We start from the raw sequence: 22,464 nt of genomic DNA, 5'->3' as shown, positions 1-22,464 counted from the left end.
GATGTATCTCGTATTAAATATTCACATGTCACAAACACAACTTTATTTTTGCCTCTCCAGCGCTCTTCCTTTAAGAATAGCAACTTAGTCTGATTGGATGGATAGAAACCAATCAATACACACGAGTCACAAGCTAAGCCCACAATTGGTGGTAGTTTGGAGGTGGGCGTAGGGAAACATTTGTTACGCATGCGTTACTATGTAATACTAAGCCATTGAAAACCCAGCCAATATTGTTGCAGAGAAGTTGCTCTTGAGAGTGGAATAAGAGTAGAATATTTAGAGTATTAGTATTATGTCATTCAGTGGAAGTTAGGCTAAGTTTAGACTTCCGAAATTACATTTAAATAGCCTTTTCTAGTCACAACAACAACAAACCAATCTCGAAGCACACCATTTTTTAGTAGAATCGTAACTTACTAGAAAACAAGTGAACCACAACGGCGTCAAATATGTACAATCCATAAAACACTAACGTGCCCTCGGCGTACAAACTGGTGATGCGCAGGCGCTATGACCGTCAGACTTTATTTATGTCGGATCCAAGATGGTGACGATGTGGGGGGAGTTGTGATACCAAACCGGGGATTGGAGACTAGGAAACCGGGGGAACAAAGAACGAGTGGCTGGGTGAGAGAGGATGGATACAAGTAGGAAAGTGCCCTTTATCACTCTGTCTTCTGGTGACGTGCCAAGGAAGAAACGTGTTGAAGAGGAAGGCGGCCTGAAAAAAGATTCACACCAGGAGCAGCACCCCAGTGAGGTTCAAGAGAAGGCAATCCGATTAGAATTGAAACTGAGTGAACCCACGGACAAAAGCTGTTCCGAGTTTATCTATACCGAATTAGTAAGGTCTGCAAGAGTACGGCACCGCAATTCTCAGGTATGCAGATCCTTTTCTATGTTGGAATCGTACGTATGGGAACTTAAAGAGTTTTGCTGGAGTATTTCACGTTAGCTAGAATAGTGTCTGCAAAAAAATATATATATATTTTGGTTCTGAGCTGTTTGGGACTTCATGATCAGAAGAATGGCGGCTGTCATTGTATCTCAACTTTTTAAAATACTCATTTGAATTCATTGACTGCACTAGTAATTGAGTGAGTTACATTTTAAAGGTGGAACTATTGGGTAGTATGTGAGCTATTTTTATTTATTTTGGTCGATTTGCTGTTTTCATTACATTTGTTTCGTATGCTATTGAGCAGTTTTTTCAGGCATTCATATTAGGTTGAGGATTGTCATTTGACCTGAAAATTCATAATCAAACTGGGCATATGCATAGTTTGTCGCATTGTGGTAATAAGCTGTACCCAGTATGGGTAGCAGTTTTTGTTTCTGGTTTAGCCCATTGTAGGCATTAAAATATTGCATTCTATAACAGGAACTGGATAACTAGTTGCAGCACACCAGTGTTTTATTTTGTGGGTTAAAGTTTTGATCAGTAGTTTATTGTTAGACTTGATGTGTCCGTTGTTCATATGCCTTATAAAAATGGAAAGGTGAACTGGATGTAGAAAAGTGTGCAGTCTGCAACATTTTAGTAGATTTTGACTGGATTGCAGCTGCTTTTTCATTCAGAATTAATATGATGAAAACAGGTTAGGCTTTAACCTTATAATGCACTGAATTAAAACTCTATTTTCAAATGACATGGACCTTGTTTCTGTAGATGACAGAGGTGACGAATAAAGGCTACTTAAAATCTATGGTGCAGGTTATGACATATGCATGAATTCAGGTTAAGTGTCCTGTTATCCATAACTTTGAAAAGCAAGAGAGAGTAAATGGTGGGACACATCTGGTGAATTTCACACAGTAGTTGTAAGAGTGGTGCTAGATTGTTTTACTTGACTAAAAAGGTAATAGATCTTTAGAATAAGCTAAGCTGTATTGTTTGTAAAGCTAGGAGCTTTTAATAGTTTTAAGCTGTGTTGGAACTGAAAGCTTGGATTTGATTAGAATCGGGAACATCTACTGGTAGGTTAACTATTACCAATGGTCTTGCTAAAGCTACAATAATAATAATTATTAGTAGTAGTATGTTATGGTGTTACAACATTTTTTTTTTACCTTTGTTTACCAGGATAGTACTCTGATCACAATTGAGCATTAGCTGATCAGCCCTCTCTGTAGTGTTTTACCAGTGTTGATGAGATTTGGGACGGCTTTGTTTTGTTTTTGTTTATATTTGTTAACTGAGGTATTGAACTCAATCAGGTGGACCTTTTTCAGACTTAGTCTGGAAAAAGTGTACATTCAAAAAGAGAAAAAAATTAATTAGTAACGGACACATACATTGATAGGAATATAAAAAGTTGTAGTATTATCACATTTTGTTCTATTGAGTAATGTAATTTAAAATTCTAGGATGCATACATAAAACATTCAAACATAAGGTCAGAGAGTTTAGGGTGTAGAGTATGGATATGTAAGTGAAGCTCTTAAGTGTCACATTTATGCAGAGTTAGTGAAATGATGCCAGGCATATCCTTTTGTCATCTATTTGTTTTTGCTAACTAGGTAATGGGCTAGTCCGAGAGTCCTTTTTTGTCAATGAGGAAAGTACATACAGTCACTGCAAATCCATACTGTGGATGCGTATTTTATTTATTTAATCTTGCTGACTGGGTTGATAGGCTGGTCTGCTGACCCTTTTCAGTCACTAACTGGGCTCCACGAAGAGCAACATAAAGTTAACATAGTATGCATTAACATGCTAACACACAAGGGCACACAATACAGAGTGCACAATCCAAAGGACATATAGACTTAAGTAAATCAAGAATGAGATATTAGATATTAGCATTACTATACATCATCAAGTGGAAAATTTGTCTACAGCATTGGACATTAATGTGACAAATTGGTATGTAGTAATCCATTGTTTCTGTTGCATGTGCAGATGGATTCCCCCATGAGATGCTTTTTAGAGTCTCTTTGAAATCTTGTATTGTAGATAATGATTTGATTTCATTAGGCAAAGGATTCCAAGAGGTAGGTCCTATTCGGGAGAAAAGCTTTTTCGCCTATTCTATTTTTGTGGGGTGGTCTAACCAATGTATTGTCATTGTGTTTTTTATTTCTTAGAAATCAGGTTTGTTCCATGAATGTTAATTTATTTTGAAGAGGTTGGCACTAGTCCAGTTTTAGTAATTTAAAGAGGAGGCGGTTGAGATATGAAGCCCTGTCAGGTAACAGTAGCCAACATAGCTGATTAATAAGGTTGCTGTGGTGAGTTTGCCAGGAAGGCAAATCAGAGAAATGTTTCTGTAATTTGGATTATATATATATATATATATATATATATATATATATATATATATATATATATAGTAAGGTGAATGTAGATGTAATAAGGGAAGACCATATTCAGGAACATTCTTGGCTATTGCTGTGCTGGCTACACGTGGTAATATATGATTTTCATTGTGTAACATCGCAGATGGTGTTACCTATCATACTGGTTAATGATAAGTTGGTTGATTTTTGGGGGGTTGTTAAGAGTATTGCATTGGTTTTAATTTGATTGAGTAGCAACTTGTTGGAATAGAGAAATTTATTTATAGTTGTGTTTGTAGGTTTGCTGGGGCTTTAATATCAGCAAAAAGATTGAAGGTTGGAATATCATCAGTGATATCGTTGATGAATAGGGGACGCAGAACAGATTGTTATGGAACTCCAGTTTTGAGTAGTCTAGTAGTCTAGTTGTGGTATATTGGTTGTTGACATATATTTAAAAGGTCTGTCATAAAGGTAATGTTTAGCCCATGGTATGATACTGGGGCCAAAACTGAACCTTTCGAGGTTTTGCAACAATAGTTAATGTCTGACTGTTTCAAGCTTGAGTCACTCCAACAAAGGCTGTGGCTGTAATCATTCCACCATTCATGTTGCAGTTGATACTATTGGTGGCTGAATATAAGGCTGTAGAGGTGCTGAAGGTATTGTGAAATCCATGTCACCTTGCTGTAAGTAATCCATAGCTGTTAGTGTGTTTAAGTGACTGTAAAGAAGCTTTCAAAATATTTTTGTGATGGAGAAAGATTAGTGATGAGTCAGGAGTATTTTTAATTCTGAGGGTGATATAACCTTAGTGAGTGGGAAAGTAATGACATGTTTGAAAGCAGGAGGGACAATGAAATCTGCTGCTTTCCTCATGAAGTTGGGATGGAGGATACAAAATTTGTTTCTCTGGAAGACATTTATGAGAAATAGAAGGTTGGGTATACATTCAGTTAATGGGTTTTGTTGAGTTGGAGAGTCATCTTTAATACTTCTGCAGCTGGATTAGTGGTTGGGGATATATTTATGATGTTTTGAATTGAGAGTTTAAGGAAAGATTTGTGTTCATAACCAATAACTTATCTGGTTTTGTCAATGAAGTGTTTAGTGGTTTGTGATGACATTTGTTATAGTTGATGTAAGCGGTTTCATTTCTGTCTGGAAGAATTTCCTTACCCGTAAAGACATTCTTTTGAGAGATAACACACACAGGTATATGTATTTGTAATGATACACTGACAAAATCGCACATGCATATGTACACGTGTGTGTGTATATGTATAGATGCAGGTTTAATGTAATCAAATGTGCACAGTTAAAATGTTGTATCAGTCTAATCACTTGTATTGACAAAGTAAAGAAACAAGTAATGCTTCCTACTGTCTTTTTTATTTACTTTTATTTTAATTATTAACCAGGGTAGAGCAGTGATCTCAAAAGACTGTTTTCAAGCTCAGCCCCGGTATTTAGCAAAAAAAAAAAAAAAAAAAAAAAGAAATACAAGTGTCTGTCTGTATTAAATGGATATGTATATATATATATATTGTGTGTGTGTATATATTATATGTGCAGCTGAGTAAAGGAAAGTTAAGGAATTTCATACCTAATTTACCAAGATATAATGAGGCTTATGGCTTGAAATCAAGTTGGATAACTGACAAAATTTGTAGACTTTTATGTGATAGTTGAATTGTTGACAACATTTAGTAAAGACTTTTTAACTGAGCTAGTCAAAACAGGAATCTTGTGGCAAGACAGTGGGAGAGGGAAGAAGAGAGAAGTTGGGAGTAGAAGGTGACAGGCCGAAAGAAAGCTTATCCTCCCCATTTCCTTATTTGCTGACCATGGAAGTGAGCTGGTAAATTTATCCATTCCAGCCAAGACCTATACTCGAGTGGCAAGCAGAATATGGATAAGCAGAGAATTATCGGACTGGCAAGCAGAATATGGATTTTTTATTTATTATTTTAACATTTGTTTACCAGGAAAGTCTGACTGGGAACAAAGCCAATTAAAATGCTCCAGATGCATGTTTTTGTAACGTCTGAGGAAACCACACTAATGCAGGGAGGACGCCGAGAATCGAACCAGAGAATCTCTTGCTGTGAGGCGACAATGCTGCCGCTGCACCACTGTGCCTCTGCTTATGGATAAGTAGAGCCTTAGTAATAAAAATGAAGCATCAGATTTTATAAGACAAATTAGCAGCAAAAACATGCACAAAAATTATTCAAATTAGCAACAAAAACATGCACAAAACGTGTTCAGATTAACTGTAATGTGGATTAATAGGAGTTTTAACAGTTGCCACAGAAGTAAGTAGAACTAGCAGCTGTAATAAGATGCCCTTTCAGTTTAGTTTTGAAGATTGGTCAGTGTCCAGTTCTCTACTTTTGCTGGGTGACACTTCAATGTAGATGGTCCTAGTCTAGAAAGTTTATTTATTTGTCTTTGATTACTGGAAATGTCTGACTGGGTAATACCCATTTTCAATGGATGCCTGGGGAGAAAAGCTCCATTTGCTAACATTGTATTATACTAAGTTCCAGTTAAACACAGAGTAGTTACATTTCTGTTTACATTTATACATTTTAAAATTTTACAGAGGTAGAAGTTACTAAAGAGAGAGCCCATGTGCAACTTAGTGGATTGTACAGGCAGTAGTTGTGTATAAAAATAGTTTTGTCATTTTGGTGAGCGGTTGAGAGTACTCTGTTTAAGGAGAGTGTTTTGTAGAGTATTGTATGGTGAACACAAAGTCTTAACATGAACATGTGCAGGACCAGGATTGGTTAAGATGTTGTTTAAGCAGTGGTTTAAAACTGTTGAGTTTGTCAGAAAGTTTTATTTGTGTGGGGATACTATTCTAGCCTTTAGCAGTGTATTGGGAGTAGAGCGAATCTCCTGCAACATTATTTGACTTATTTATAAGTAATAAGAATTTAATAGAGTGGAGGTCCTTTGTTGGACAGTAAGGCAGTAATAACTTTTGTAGTGCAGGGCATTTTTCTAGATGATTGAGTTTTGTGTGCTGTAGTTAGATATGAATATGTTAGGTAGTTGTGTAATTCAAGCCAGTTTAATTGCTTTAAGAGGTGATGGTGGATCCTATGAGGGAGATTGGTGGCAAATTCAGCTATTTTATTGTAGCAGGAGGTGAATTTCTTTGAGTATTGTTTAAGTTTGTTAGGATAGGAGCTGTGTATAAGAGAGTTGACAATAAGAAGGTGGTGGCTGTAGTGTGTGTGTGTGTGTGTGTGTGTGTGTGTGTGTGTGTGTGTGTGTGTGTGTGTGTGTGTGTGTGTATGTATGTATGTATATATATATATATATATATATATATATATATATATATATATATATATTCACAGAAGCCACACACATACACAGATGCACCCATCTGCATGTCTTTAAAATTCACTTGACAGCGGAGAGGACATAAAAACTCTGCACAGAAGGAGCTCCAGCCTAGAATCAAAGCCTTTTGCTGTGAGGCGATAACGCTAACCCCTGCACCACCATGGCCGTAATGTCCTGGAGCTTATTTATTGCTGAGGTTGCACATATTAATGTTGAGTTGTTTGCATACTGAACTAAACTAGCATCGTGAGTGAAGGTATGGAGGTCATTAATAAATGTATTAAATAGGAAAGGACCCAGGATAGAGCTGTGAGGGACACATGTAGTAACTGGTTGAAAAGATGAGTAGGTTTGTTGCTATTTAATGGCTTGTTGCCTTACAGATAGGTAACGAAGAAACCGCAACAAGGAATGTTGTGAAAGTCCTGTTGAGAGTCGAATGAGCAGTTGCTGGTGCATGACAGTATCAAATGCCTTTTGACAAGTCTAAGAACATGGTGGACACAAGCAGATCTTTGTGTCTGTTTTGGTTTATTATATTGTAAAAATGCAGTAGTGGTGGTGTGCTGGGGACTAAAGCCATGTTGTGTTTCTGAGAGCAGGTTTTTTGAGGTTAGGTATTGCATCATCTGCATATGGATGCATTTCTGTAATATTTTGGAGGGGGGGGAGAAAATCGCTATTGGTCTGTAGTTATTAAACTTTTTAGATGCCTTTGTGCATTGGTATTACGTAGGACTTTTCACAGTGATGAGATGTATCTTTCTGCTGTGGGCCTATTAATATCGACACAGGCCATTTTTAGGCAGTCTGATGGTAGTTGGTCTACAGTTATGGAAGTAGTTTTTAGTTTAAGGAGCAACTTCATTATGAGTGAGGTAGGTACTGGATTAAAATTGAACCTTCGGCTAGGTTTAAAATGACTTGCAGGTCGATAGCCTAGTATTCGCCTATGATGTGCTGTGCGTGGTTTTGATTGGACATGGGGGGGCCAGATGTATTATTGTTTGAGAGATAATATTGATTGTATCAAGTACAAATTAACTGGGTGGGGAATACAGTCTGTCGTATTGTCTGTTTTTGGAGAGGGAGTAGTGATCTTGCTAGGGTGGAGTAGTTTATTTAGTGATGACATGAAAAGTCCTGGGTTGTGTTTATGTTTGTCTTGTAGGTTGATATAGTATGTTTGCTTATCCTGTTTGACATGGAGTTTTGCAAGGTCTCCAAGTTGTTTAAATTGCTGGAAGGAATTTTAAATTTTGTTTTTATACCAATTTTCCTAGGCCTTATTCCTTTTTATCATGTTTTTTTTTTTTGTCAGCTGTAGTGCGGGGTTGGACTTTACTCTTTTTTTTTTTATTTAAGGTCTGTGAGAATATGTTGTTAAGGTGTTCTACATTAGTATCTAGAGCCATTGTTCTAAGAACATTGCAGTTGTATTGTTTTAGGGTTTCATTGAAAATATTTGTTGAAATTGGGTGTATTTTGTATTTGATTATAGATAAAGTAGATGCCTACATGGTCTGCTAAAACTATGTGACACGCTCATGATAGTTCACCATTTTGCATTCAGTAAGCAGCACTATACACCATGTAGAGCTGCACAAACCCAATAAACAGTGTGGCATGCTAATTACAGTGTAAGCAGCTGAATTGTATGCTGATCAACTAATCAAAGATGGAGGCGCTATTCAACAAGCTATAAAGCAATTAATTGTGTAGATTCAGTGCTGGTTTTCCCTTTGAATTCCAAAACCTATTGAAATACAGCCACGGAAACTAGCCTAGCCTGCATGGAAGCAATGTTGGGGGCTGCTGTTGCTCTTATTCCTGTGTATTTGCAACAGGCCCAAGTTTATGCTGCTGATAGACCTTGGCCAAGAAAGAGAATGGTGTTTAGACCACGTTTAACTTATCACAGTCTGCATGAGTTGGAAATTGTAGAGCTCTGCAGGGTGGAAAGACACACACTACAGGAACTCTGCAACCTCTGTTATCCCCAACTGAGAGCAAGGGGAAGCCGAGGGGAGCCAATACCTGTGGAGACTATAAAATATGTGTAGGACTTAGAAGAGTATTAGCTACAGGAACCTTCCAGGGACATGCTGGGGGTATCACAGGCAGCAGCATCCAGGATCCTAAATCAGTTTCTGAATGCTGCGATACAACTTGCCAGTAACTGCATATTTTTTCCCTGTATACCTGAGGACAGTGCCACAACTATGCAGGATTTCTAGTCTTGGGTGCCATAGACTGTACATACTTCGAAATTAAAGCACCACCCGGAGAACAGGGAAGTGTGTACATAAATAGAAAGGGCTTCCACTCTATTAACTGCCAGGTTGTGTGTAATGCTAAGTGGATCATTCTGAATGTGTGTGCTCGCAGGTCAGACAGTTGCCACGACTCCCATATCTGGCACAACTCTCAGCTGTATCAGATGTTTTCTAGGGATTTTATCTCACAGGGTAATTTACTGGAGGATGTAGATTATGCATTTGAACAGTGGCTGATGACGCCCATCAGAAATGCACACACATCAATGGAAGAACACTATAATGAGGCACACGCTCAAACAAGAAATGTCATAGAGCATGTGTTTGGGTTGCTGAAGTCATGATTCTGGTGCCTGCATACATCTGGCAGAACTCTGCAGTACAATCCCCTGTACATGTGCTGAAATTTTCACCGTCTGTACCATGCTTCACAGTATTCTGAGAAAACAGCTTCAGCAAGAACACTAAGGGGAAAGGCCACAAATCCCACCACTGCTGGCAAGGTCAACACAACCACATGCAGGTGGGGAGTCAGAGGGGGAACCAGCAGCTGCTGTGGGTGTAGGCAGATGTAGGCATGCACAACATGCCTTTGCACTGGCCAAGAGGCAATGGATACCACACATGCTCACCACCTAAGGGTCTAAAATCTTCATCCTACACACATACATACAGTAACATTGATGCCAGGCAACTCTCACAATGTTTACTTATTCATGTATTGGCTGTGTACTGCTAGCATCAGTCAGCCAGCCCCAAATTAAGACTCACTGCTGGGCTTCTAAGGTATAAGAACTGAACATTGAATAGAAAAAGAAATGTTTAAGAACACAAATTAATGGCATATCCTTGCATACTGTTGTTTGCTTATGTAAGTATAAGGTGGGTGATATTTACAGCAATGACATCAATGTGTGACAGCACTGACTTATGTCAGTACATGTGTTTTCTGTCAACTAATATGACTCGCATCCAAAGTTACACATTCATACTTCTCAAATGTACAGATTTTCACAGAATGTTCTCAGTGTGGCCTCGTATTTTTGTACTGGCAGAGTGTTAAAGATTGACATTAGAAAATAATGGCACACATTTCAGTTTGAGTTCGTATCCCTAAGAAAAATCTTATGGTAATTCAAAACCTATTATTCTTTCAACTTTCTAAGTTTGTAAGACCAAAATAATTCAACATTTTCCGTATTGTTGGGCTTTTGCCCCACTTTTATTTGTCGTGATCCAGCTTTGTTGGGCTAAGACGTTGAGAGAGATGTACACATTACAAAAACCTGTAAGAAAACAGTACAATTTGTAAAACAGCATCACAAACACAGATATACTAAGCACTAAGTCAGCTATGCACCCTGAGCATCAGACAAAAGACGTGTGTATCCCTGAATCCAAAAGGTAGAAAAGCAAGGCTGTGGCACAGATATTCATTTGCCCAGGGTGTTTGTGTTTGTGTGTGTGTTGGGGGGGGGGGGCGGCAGGAGGCCTAGGCCGACACAAAAAGTAGTGAGTGCATGTTAGTAAGAAAGACAGATAGGCAGACATTTGAATAAAGTAATAAATGGCCACTGAGACAGAATGAGCTGTAAGCCTCATAACTGACCCACGTAACAGTGCATGTGTGTCTGTGGCTGTATGGGCAGTCAAGGTGAAACGTGTGTATGAGGGTCTGCAAGAACACAGCTAAGCTGTGTGCTAGCTGTACATCCTGGTATGTCAGACACGTGTGAGTTGTGCACGGTAGAGGTGACAATTCATTGTCATCGTCCCTAACTGCGAGAACTGTCTATGCCAGGAATTGTACTGGCATGTCCATGCCCACGGTCAGAGGCACTGCTATTACCTGAATGTGACTGATGTTTGTTGGATGAACTGTGCTCACAAGTATGCCCAGGACAATGACCCCATGGCCTACCACATTGTTACAGGTGAATAAGCAAATGCAAACACTGATGAGATGAATTGAGAATTGTAGGCCCATAGACTAGGCTTTATTCATCTTACAATGAGCTAGTTTATCTACAAGAAAAAGAAACAATATTGTTAGCAAATGAGGTACAGTAGATAAAAGCACAACCCATCACATTCTCCCCACCAGGGAGTGGGAAGATTGTATTGTGTACAAGAGGGTGAATTTTATCCGAAAACCACAATATCCACTGCGATTAGTAGGCAAAGATCCCCACTACTTTGTTGAGACTTGCCATCTCAAGAAGGGGCAGTTTTTGCAAAGGCTCTTCTCTCTGAGTCTGGCTTGATTACCCCCTTTAGATACCACATGACCTAATAGCTTGAGTTTTAGTAACTGCTATTATGCTCTTGTTTTGAATGTTGGACTATATCGTTTGGCAGCTTTACAAAATCTCTGCAAGTTCTTATTGTGATCACCCCTGTCTTTTCCACAGTTAGTGACATTATCAAGGTAACCAAATGTATCACACAGTTGCTCGGACGCAGTTATTTCATTGATAGTGTGTTGAAAACAGGCTACAGCATTAGTCAAGCCAAATGGTATACAATGGAACTGATAGTCTGCCACAAGCCTCAAAGGCGGTGTATTGTTTCTCATCATCTCTTATTGGTATTTGGTGGTAAGTGCTTTTTAGATTCAAAGTGCTGTATACTTCATAAAGTGCCACTTTTTGAATTATTTAATTTATTCTTGGAAGAGGGTAGGCATCAAGATGTGTAAAATCATTTATTGTTAGGCTATAGCCAACGACCAGCCGCTTGTTGTGCCTTCCATTTGCAGCGATCAGAACCTGGGCTTTCCAGTGAGAGTTAGAGGGTTCAGTTATGCCTTTGGCTTAGTAATTTTATCTCTGCTTGTATAAAGATGTTGTCCAAAGGACTGCAACACCTAGATTTCATTGCTGTAAGCTTGCTGTCTGGTGATAGATGTTGGAAGAGTCATGGAGATTCAGTTTTGAGCAGCAATTAATCTGCTGAGAGCAAACTGGGGTTTGGCTCCTCTGAAATAAATTTCTACCCGAGTGCAGCTTGAAAAAGTCATGACCTAATAAAGTATTGGCACAGAGATTAGGTAAAATGGATAGTTTGCAATCGTTGCAAACTGTACTGTTGTAATGCATGGAAACAAGACAACGTCCTTGTGTAAAGCTTGTCACCGGAATACTTGCCATTGTAATTCTACTTTGGGAACTGTGCACAGGCCAACCATACTTACGAAACATGAAGGACGCCAAGTAACTTTCTTAGCTCCCTGTATCTATTAGAGCCTGTAGTTCGACTCCATTGACTGATAAAGTGGCAGCTGCACTAGATAGGCACCCTGGAGCCATTGCAGTGATGATGCAAGAAAGAGATTGGATTGTTAAGGCTGACTGTTTAGTTCTGGAAACAGACAAACATACCTTTTTGGAAATGACCCTGCTTACTGCATTTTTTGCATAACTCATGTTTAGCTGGGCATTTTGATCATGGATGTCTGTTTTTGCAACAAATGTAGTACTTCGAATTGACAGCAGCACATGTATCATCATCAGCAGATGGTAGGCAAATGGTATCTTTGTTACTTTTTTCCAGTGTCGACCAGGGAGGCAACACAGGGTGACGAGACAGAGTTCTGATAGGACTATGACTCTGCATGGGCCATTTCCAAATGGCCTTGCTAGATCAAAGGCGCTTTGGAAATTTAAAGTGTGTTGTTCAAGCAGACATTGCCGTATGTGACTTGACTGAATGTCACTGATGGAGGGGTGTCTCATGGCATCAACTCGATAGGGTTTAGCTGTGGCAGCTTTGAAGTTAGTCTTTGGACAATAAATTTAATTTCTGGACAAACTGGTCAAGAATTTGGCTACTTTCCTCTTTGCAGGGTGGCCTACTGATGACGAGCAAAGATTTCATTTTTAGGCTTTATGTACAGCTTTTGTAAGGTGTCTGACATATTCTTAGGTAGGGCATTTACTTATGACTTCATATAATGGAGAGGTGTAGTTAACCAGAAGCTTTCGTTGGTTGGGATGAAGTTCTTCGACAGAATGTAGAAAATTGATGTTTCTAACTAATGGATCCAATTGTTTGGAGGCGTGGGGGGCACTTGGGTCTACATCAAAAACGATCTGGTCGGAAGAGCCAATCCTTTGCAGTTGTGTTGTAAAATGAATAAATAGTTATAGGCGAATAAGCAAATGGAAACAATACTGAGATGAATTGAGAATAATAGGCTCAAAGACTAGCCATTTTTCAGCTTACAGCTGAGCTAGTTCAACTACAAGAAGAAACAATATCGTTAGTAAATGAGGTACAATAGATACAAGCAAAAATAATCACACATCTGGATGTTAACACCTCATCCACTGATGGAGCAGTGGAAGTAGTGCCACACAGGAGCGTAATCAGACACCTCTGTGTTGGCTAACATCAGATGATGTGGCTGACCTACATCCACATGGATGCCGTTTCCCCTCTCAGCAGATGTTCCATCGCAGACATCGCCCATTCCAATGTGTCATCAGTCCGATCCATTGAATCTGCAACATGATGGAGGCAGTCATGCATGTCAGCCTGCGCCACACCTTTAGCCCTTGGCATTTCCTCGGAGGACCTACTGGAACATGCTTGTGTCTCCATGATGGCCCTAAACGTACATTGAGTGGCACAGAAAATGACACCAGGATCACGTGAAGAAGGGTGGACAGCAGGCCTCCTCAAAGCACCCCAATAACCCTTCTTGGCACCTTGCCCACACTTTGGCCAGAGTCAACAGGCACTGAAACCACAGTAGCCACACTAACCTAATCGAGTGTCTCACCCTTCACCTGTCCAGTATCTGAGGACTCACTGGAATAGACATGTGTAGGCCTACTGGCCGTGTCCGATGGAACTACAGGGGATGACTGAATGTCAGTCTCAGTGTCAAATTCAACCTCTGCAACCCCAACTATGCCTGTGTTTTGGCCACCATCATTATCCAACTCTGCCGATACTCTTGACATCAGGTGGTAAGTCCAACACTTTCACTGTCAAGATCATCTCTGATAATAAGCAACAAACACGGGCAAGAAATTAAAACCTACACTACAACAGTTTACCACATGCTAACAAACTAACACTGGTGCCACTATCCTAGATGGTACAGTAACACACACACACACACACACACACACACACACACACACACACACACACACACACACACACACAGACACACACACACAGAGGCACACACTTCATACATACAGGTAAATGCATGTTTCTGTCAAATGCTCTTCAGTACTCAAAAATGTTTGGCTTACCATGTGCAGATGACTCCAAGCTTGCTAGGGAGGATGGTCCTGGAAGAAGGTAAGGACACGATCATCAGAATACCAGTAACACAGGGGTACCAATTTTTTTGCCTTTATATGTCCATTAACAATACTTTTAACTGCTACTTGGCTGATACGTCCACCCCCAAGCCCGAGTGCTATGAACCAGAATGCGTCGTTGACTGTATCAGTTTATAAATAAGACCCCCCCCAAAAGAAATAATTTAATTAAGCCAACTTGACTATTACTTTAAATATTTTACTATAGAAGACATTGTTAAAATCCTAGATGAACATGGACCCAAACAAACTATTAGAATGAAGTCCAAGACTGCCCCTTGGCTGTCAAAAGATACTAGACAAAAGATATTACGAAGGAACAAATCTTGGGCTAAATGGAGAGCTACTAAATCCATCTCTGATAATCAAACCTTTAGACAATGGAGAAATATCACAAAAAGAGCTATTCTCACTGATAAAAAGAACTACTATTGTAAACTGCAGCAAACTCACCATAATAATCCTCAAAAGTTCTGGTCAAGCTTAAATAGACTACTTCATCCTGGTCACTCTAGCACACCATCCCCACTAGGAGCTGATAATAATAACCCCCAGCAAATTGCCAATGCCTTCAACACCTTTTTTACAGACACTATTTATTTATTTTATTTAACATTTGTTGACTGGGATAGTCCGACTAGGTTCAACAGAGCCTGTTTTCAGCGGAGGCCCGGGGAGAAATGCTCCACAATCCTTAGCCCTTCAGCTATCCATAGACAGCACTATTCTCCCTATCCCTTTACCTGACGCTCTACCTACCTTCCAACTTCAACCCATCGCTACTACCTACATCCAAAAAATCATCCAAAAGCTTAAGCTTTGCACCCCCTCTGCAGACCAGTTACCGTCAGAATATCTGCAAAGAGCTGCTAAATCAGTAGCCTACCTTATATCTATCCTTATAAATAGAACCATCAACGAAGGAAACATCCCAGACATTTGGAAAATCTCCCATATAATCCCTTTACATAAAGGTGGTAACTCTAATGATTATTTCAATTACAGGCCTATAGCGCTCTTATCATCCCTAGCTAAGGTTATGGAAAAATGCATTCATCACCAGCTAATAGACCACTTAACCCAACACAATATCTTAGCAAACTGCCAACATGGCTTCAAGCCCTACTACAGCACCACTACAGCTGTCCTTTCTTTCACCGACTCCATCAACCATAACCGTAATAGCAATAGCCTTTCCTCAGCACTTTTTATTGATTTATCTAAAGCTTTTGATATGGTTAACCACTCCCTGCTTATAAAGATCCATGAATCCCTTTCTCTAGGCAACAAGGCTATCCTCTGGTTTAAATCCTACCGTAATAATAGGCAACAGGCAGTTCTCTGGGAGAATAAGCTATCCTCCCACCTGCCCATCTCCCATGGAGTCCCTCAGGGCTCCATTCTAGGTCCTCTCCTTTTCTCCTTGTTCATCAATGACCTCCATGCTGTAATCCCTCATGCAACCACTATACAATACGTGGATGATTCTACACTCATATGTACTGCCAATACTTCATCTGAACTTCAAACCCTAACCCAGAAAGTCTTTAGCACAGTAGAAGCTTGGTTCTTGAAATGCTGCCTCCTGCTGAATGCTAAAAAGACCAAGCTCTTGCTCTTCTCACCTAACACTAAGTCCCCCCCCATTGATTTCTCAATAAAATCCACTAATGGCACCCTTATATCCCCAGACTCCTCCACCAAACTGCTAGGCATCACAATTGATAACAGTCTCACCTTTGATAACCATATTAACAATATCATTAAAACAGTAAACAGAAAAATAGGCTCCTTATATAGAATAAAACCATTCTTGACCCCAACATCCAGAGTTAAAATTGCTCACTCCCATTTAATCTCATCTCTTCTGTATGCTTCACCCATATACACTAACCTAAAAAAAACGAATCTTGTCAAACTAGCCAACTCCTATAACAATATAGCCAGATTTGCCACAGGGAGCCATTATATAACTCACCATTGTCTGAACCTACAGCAACTTGAATGGTTAGAACTAAAAACATTTTGATACTTTCACAACTTACCATAGTTCATAAAATATTTTACCAACCAAACAATACACCCATACTTTCCAACTTTATTACCCCTTACAGAAGTCTCAACTCCTTACAATCTTCCAGGGAACTTCTTGCTAACACAAGCAAGTCTAATAACATGGCAGGAGACTCCTTATTCAACAATACCGCTGGAAAAAACTGGAATATGCTGCCACAAGAGCTAACTATACTTCACTCGCTGCCACTTTTTAAACAAAGACTCAAGAAACACCTTAAGACACACTGGTTATGCCCCTGTTCCAACCCTGACTAATCCTCTGATTTCCTCTGCTCTACCACTATACTGCATCCTCTTCGCTACACTGTTATGTGTAGCCCTTTTAAGTAGTGAATATCTCAAGTAATTTTCATAAGTCTTGTCATGAATGTTCTGTCTCAATCGTTCTGTATATTTTTTCTCAAATAACATTCTGTAAAATGACCTTTCCTATTTCTGTATAATCATTGGAAAGAAATCTATTCTTTCTTCAATAATTAGCTGTTACTTAGCATTATAACATCCTTTTCTTGTATTATTGTTGCAGGATATATATGTGTGATATGATCAGATGAAAAAAAAAATTTTTTTTGTATGATATTGTGATGTCTTTATTGTATCTCTGTGTTCACAAATGGAGCTTATCTCCCCGGGCCTCCACTGAAAATGGACATACGATCCAGCTGGACCAGCCCGGTTAACAAATGTAAAATAAAATAAATAAATAAAAATTGACATGTAAGCTTACCTGGAAACTCTTCTGGGAAGTACATGCTGTTGTGCACTTTCCACTGAGCTCTCTGGATCCCTGACAGTGGACAAGAACTATTCATTTGGTGTCAGTGGTGGCTTTGTAGCAGCCCCCCCCCGGTAGCTAGCTGTCCACGGACCACTGCAGCTGCTCTCCTCTGGGATGATGAAAGTCATATCAGTGGCCCTATTACATACCTGATCAAAAGTCCTTCTGTGCCCCTTTACAGCATTGATGTTGTTCACTATCTGGTTCTAAGTCTGCATTCTGTTGGACATAATCTCCACATCCTCTCTCAAGCAGAAAGTCACCATGTCGCCTAAATGCTTGGATAGTTGCATCATTTTCAGGGTCATTGAAGGGGGGTTTGTGGGGATTGGGAAGTTTGGGTGCCATAATCCTAGGTGGCAGAAAACAAAAAAATATGCTACACATAAATGGCACACAAATCTTGCTTATATATACATCTGTTATTTATTTATTTATTTATTTTTTTAAATTACCCACTGGGGAAACACAAAACTTCATGCATTACAATATAAAAGGTTATGTGGTTGTAATGAATCGCAGTCACACACAAACAAAGGTTTGATCCAAAACAAGAACTAACAAGAGCAAACTTCTTGTGGGGTGGGGGTGGGAAGCTTTTGGTTGTAGCAACACACACAAGGAAATTAGCTCCCCCACCCCCAAAACAACAGATGGATGACAGTTTGTACCAAGCAAGGAACCAGCCATTTTAAGTACTTTACAACAAATTTTCACAAATTGTGTACACATTTACCACAAAAAAAAAAAAAAATTATACGATTGCCAGTCATCTCTACCTGTGCCCAGAACTCCCCTAGAGGTGTCTGTGGGCCGTATTAGAAGGCTACCCCTGTGTTATTAACAATATGGGACATTTATATTTCACTGCAGTAACATAGAAGACTGTAAGAGAAACAGCTATAACAGTAACACTTATGATGAAAGTTAATAAGGCTGTGTATCTGAGAAAGTAAAATGTCATGACAAAAATTCCTATGCCACCAGTAAACTTCTGAGAATTGCACACAGATCAAAGTTGCATTTGTTGATGCGTATATGTGTATGTATACGTATATACACACACACATATATATATATATATATATATGTGTGTGTGTGTGTGTGTGTATATATATATATATATATATGTGTGTGTGTGTGTGTGTGTGTATATATATATATATATATGTATATATATATATATATATGTATATATATATATATATATATATATATATATATATATATATACATACATACATACATACACACACGTGTGTACGTGTATATAAAAATAGTTTCCAAGTAACGTGAGCAAATCTAGTATGTAATTGAAAAATTCAGTCATATCTTATCAAGATCAGAAGTCTTCTGTGCACACAAATCCAAAGTAATAGCAATCTTCTGTGTCGTCCACATACACAACTCTTCTCACCTTCAGGTTCCCTGGCTACATGGTTAACCTTTTTATAATGTAGATTCGGGCTTGTGAGCATGGTGAAAATGCAGATGAGGTGTGAACTCATTAGAATTGCTTAATCCTAAACGCTTAGCTCTGTAGCACATGTAAACATATAGTGCAGGCACTTTGTCAGTGTTAGTTGCTAATGGATTGTAACTGTGAATGGTTATTGGTAGGGGAAGGAAAACGCAAAAGCATTTCAGACTCCCTTACCTGCAGAGGGTGTGTCACCCAGGTTACGCTTACAAAGTGTTGAAGTAATTGTCAGGGTTTTAAATGGAAGTGAGCACAACAAATCCTGTTTCTGTTCACTAATATCCAAAATCACCTGCCTTTGTTGAAAACTGTATATTATTGTCATACATTTTAAGGACAATGATACAAAATGCCTTAAATACTGCAAGTCTAAGAGTACTGGTCGGGTAAGAGAAGAATGAACACAATACAAAGAGAAGACAGAGCAGCATTGGTGCAAAGAATACTTATAAGTGGTTGAGATCAGTCATTGCACTAAATACATAATTAACACATGTACAAACAGAGAGTGTACAAGTGTTGTGCCTTGTTGATAATGTGGATGAAATGGAACTTGTATGCACAATGATTTCAGTCCTACTTCAAAGCTGTTTCTGTGGCATAGAGGGATAAGACACCCTTACTGTGTTTTTTTAGGTTCATTGATTTGACAGTTCAAATCCAGACTTGTGTAAAAAAAAAATCTGTAATGTGTGCTAATTTTTTTTCTTTTAAATATTTTGTGCTGCTTAGTGCAGACACAGTGAAACAGATGCATTAAATTTAATGTTAAGTTACTTGTATGAGGAAGACAGCATAAATTACAGCTGTTTAGCAAACCTGGTAAACACGATGAACCATGAAGTGTTTACTATCTGTCGATCATCACTCAAATCCCACATTTGTCTTTTAAGGTGAAACCTAATAAACACTGCTTAGAAGGATAAAACAAGGTGAACTTTGCCTGTCATGTTTGCATGTCACTTACCTTCTTGCAAACACGGTCTATTAACCCACACAAGAAGGAAACAGAAAATCTGCAGATAGGAAACCAACAGTAGATAATTGCAAAACTGATACATTGTATCCTATGTGGTTTGCCTCCACACAAACATGCTAAGCAGCGTTGCGTGGCGATCATCACACATACAGAATAATGAGAGTGAAAATATACAGCTGATACCTAGTTGTTCTTGTGGCAACAATTGTAAGCTATTGGTTGTAGTATAGGTGAGCCTGAGTTCTAATCCATCTAAGCCCAAACTTTTCTTAATGGTGTTCCAGTTTACTTTATATAAAAATTAGCAGTATAAAATACTTGCACGTAGGAGTAAATATCTATAGCATACACAGGGTATCAGTACAGTTGTGGTTGTACCATTACAGAGCTAGAGTCAGAGTAATATTTGTCCATTCACTTTTATAAAATATAAAGCAATGTAAACATAATTTATAAAGAACAAGTATGTGTAGAACTGGAGCTAACATGAATTAATGTGTGTCTGAGGATATACTGACAGTTATGTTATTGTAATTGTCTTTTCTGGCTTTGGATGCACTTCAGATGTCAGTGACACTCATACACACTTGAATGTATAAACCAGGACCTTGTCAGATCAACCACATACCTGGTTAACCCCTCCGTCAGTCGTGTATTTATGTATAATTAATGAGCATGTCTGGCAAGCATAGGTTTGTATTCCACATTGTACAAATTAATTTTTGTCAGTGTGTAAAGCCACACAAAAATGTGTCCGGTCATATAATTTATACCCCCAGTACATGTCTGCAAAGTTAAATGAAGTAACAGGTACAGCAGCATCCAAACAAAAACTAATGCCAAGTGTCCCATTACCCTTCTTAGTTCATAAACTTCTTTCATCTCTGTTTGGCACTGTTGCACTCAGCGTAACACTGCACAAACTCTGCTGGCATGGTTGTTCAGGTTTGACTGCGAGCTTTAAATGTGATAACACAAATTGGCGGTAAAACGCTCTTAACTGTTGGTGTTTGTCTTGAGCAGAATTGTCTGGAGATAGAAGGGAAGATGTCCAATTTAGGGATCAAAGGCGGGATGTGGAGGAATCCAGAATTTTTATTGGACTACTTTTAAACCGGCATAGCCAGCAGCTGCTGCAAGGGAATTAAATCAGTTCTCTGTACAAATTTGAGGCTAGGAATAATCTAGCCAAGGATGTCACCAGTGCGACTGGCATTCCATACTGTGGAGAGCAGTGCAGGCAACATTTTAACAACCTAAAAAAAGATGCAAGTGGGATACACTCAATGAGTGGCTAGATGAGGTTAGGAATGCTGACATCCCACAGTTGTGTAAGTATACAGGTAAAGAGAATTTAAATTAAATAGAACACAGAATATAGACAAGACTGGTATGTGTAATGCTCTTCTCTTGTTCTCTCCTTTTCTGTCTACATCCAACCAGGACATAATGAAAGGGGAAGCCCATACTGAGTGCTTAGAAAGCATGAGGGAATGAAGGGGTATGTATGCACCAAATCATAACTGTTATTTTATCTAAAGTATTGCTGTTCTATAAAGTAGTAGCAAATGAAGCATGCATATCTTAAATGTAAAATCAAGCATGCATGCTTCAGTCTGTAGCACAAGTCAATTGTTGTACTGTAGGCAAATATTTTTGGATTCAGATACCACAAGTAACAAATATATAGTACAATCATTTAAACATATTGCATAATTCAAACAGAAGTGGCATATATGCCATGCTGTTAACTTAATCTGTATTATTTGATCAAGCATATATAAGGATTACTTGGAGCAATCAGTTGTAGTTTGTAGTTGTTAAAAAGTACGTTTGACTGTAAAAGTAGAAGTAAATAAATTCTTTATCTTGTACTAATTTATTGTACATCACATATGATGATGCTCATTAGCTCTCTCTTTTTTAGCTGATACTTAGCATTATAACATCCTTTCCTTGTATTATTGTTGCAGGATATGTATGTGTGATATGATCAGATGAAAAAAAAAATTTTTTTTGTGTGGTATTGTGATGTCTTTACTGTATCTCTGTGTTCAGAAATGGAGCTTATCTCCCTGGGCCTCCACTGAAAATGGACATACAATCCAGCTGGACTAGCCCGGTTAACAAATGTAAAGTAAAATAAATAAATAAAAATTGACATGTAAGCTTACCTGGAAGCTCTTCTGGGAAGTACATGCTGTTGTGCACTTTCCAGTGAGCTCTCTGAATCCCTGACAGTGGACAAGAACTCTTCATTTGGTGTCAGTGATGGCTTTGTAGCAGCCCCCCCCCCCCCCGGTAGCTAGCTGTCCACGGACCACTGCAGCTGCTCTCCTCTGGGATGATGAAAGTCATATCAGTGGCCCTATTACATTTATTTTATTTATTTATTTATTTGCAGTTGGTTTACCAGGATAGTCCATTGGGCCAAAAGAACCCGTTTTCAATGGAGTCCTGGGGAGAAAAGCTCCAATATAGACAAAAAATTTGGTACATACATTAACTACAATATAATTATACAGAGTAGAGATAAAAATTAATACATTTAGGCTTGAATTTGAGAAAACATTTAAAGATGTGGAGAAAAAACTGTGATATAGACAGAGTAAATAGTTGCTAAAATTACTAGACAATTATGCACAGTAGAGGTAAAACATTAATACATATAGGCATAAATTTGAGAAACATTCAGAATTAAGAACAGTATTGAGATAAGCAATCAGGGGAGTTATTGAAGAGGAAGCTCAGAGGGTCTTAGTTAAATACTTATAGAAAGGAGATGGAATGTTGCAGATCTATGAGGGAACAATCCCATTGGGATATTAGATATGTATGAAGTGATTTTTGAACATGTATTTGTTAGTAATAGGTTAAAAGATAGTAAGTGT

The 22,464-nt window shown here is 38.6% G+C and overlaps 1 protein-coding gene across 4 annotated transcripts in view; it reads left to right on the top strand.

The window, feature by feature from the left end:
* The first annotated feature begins 221 nt into the window (after nucleotides 1-221).
* Nucleotides 222-22,464, top strand: part of UBN2 (ubinuclein 2) — a 2,968,476-nt gene continuing 2,946,233 nt past the window's right edge. For 2 of the 4 annotated variants that reach the window (XM_044074022.1, XM_044074006.1), the window contains exon 1: nucleotides 222-883. In XM_044074022.1, coding sequence (XP_043929957.1) covers nucleotides 641-883 — 243 coding nt within the window. In that variant the 5' untranslated portion in view covers nucleotides 222-640. The remainder of the gene's footprint in view (nucleotides 884-22,464) is intronic. The other 2 variants (XM_044074031.1, XM_044074014.1) reach the window with 1 other exon arrangement.

Source organism: Protopterus annectens, chromosome 1.part1 (assembly GCF_019279795.1).
Source record: "Protopterus annectens isolate FY-2018-M chromosome 1.part1, PAN1.0, whole genome shotgun sequence".
Taxonomy (NCBI): Eukaryota; Metazoa; Chordata; order Ceratodontiformes; family Protopteridae; genus Protopterus; species Protopterus annectens.
Note: the sequence above shows the minus strand (reverse complement) of the source record. Positions and strands in the feature narration are given on the sequence as shown.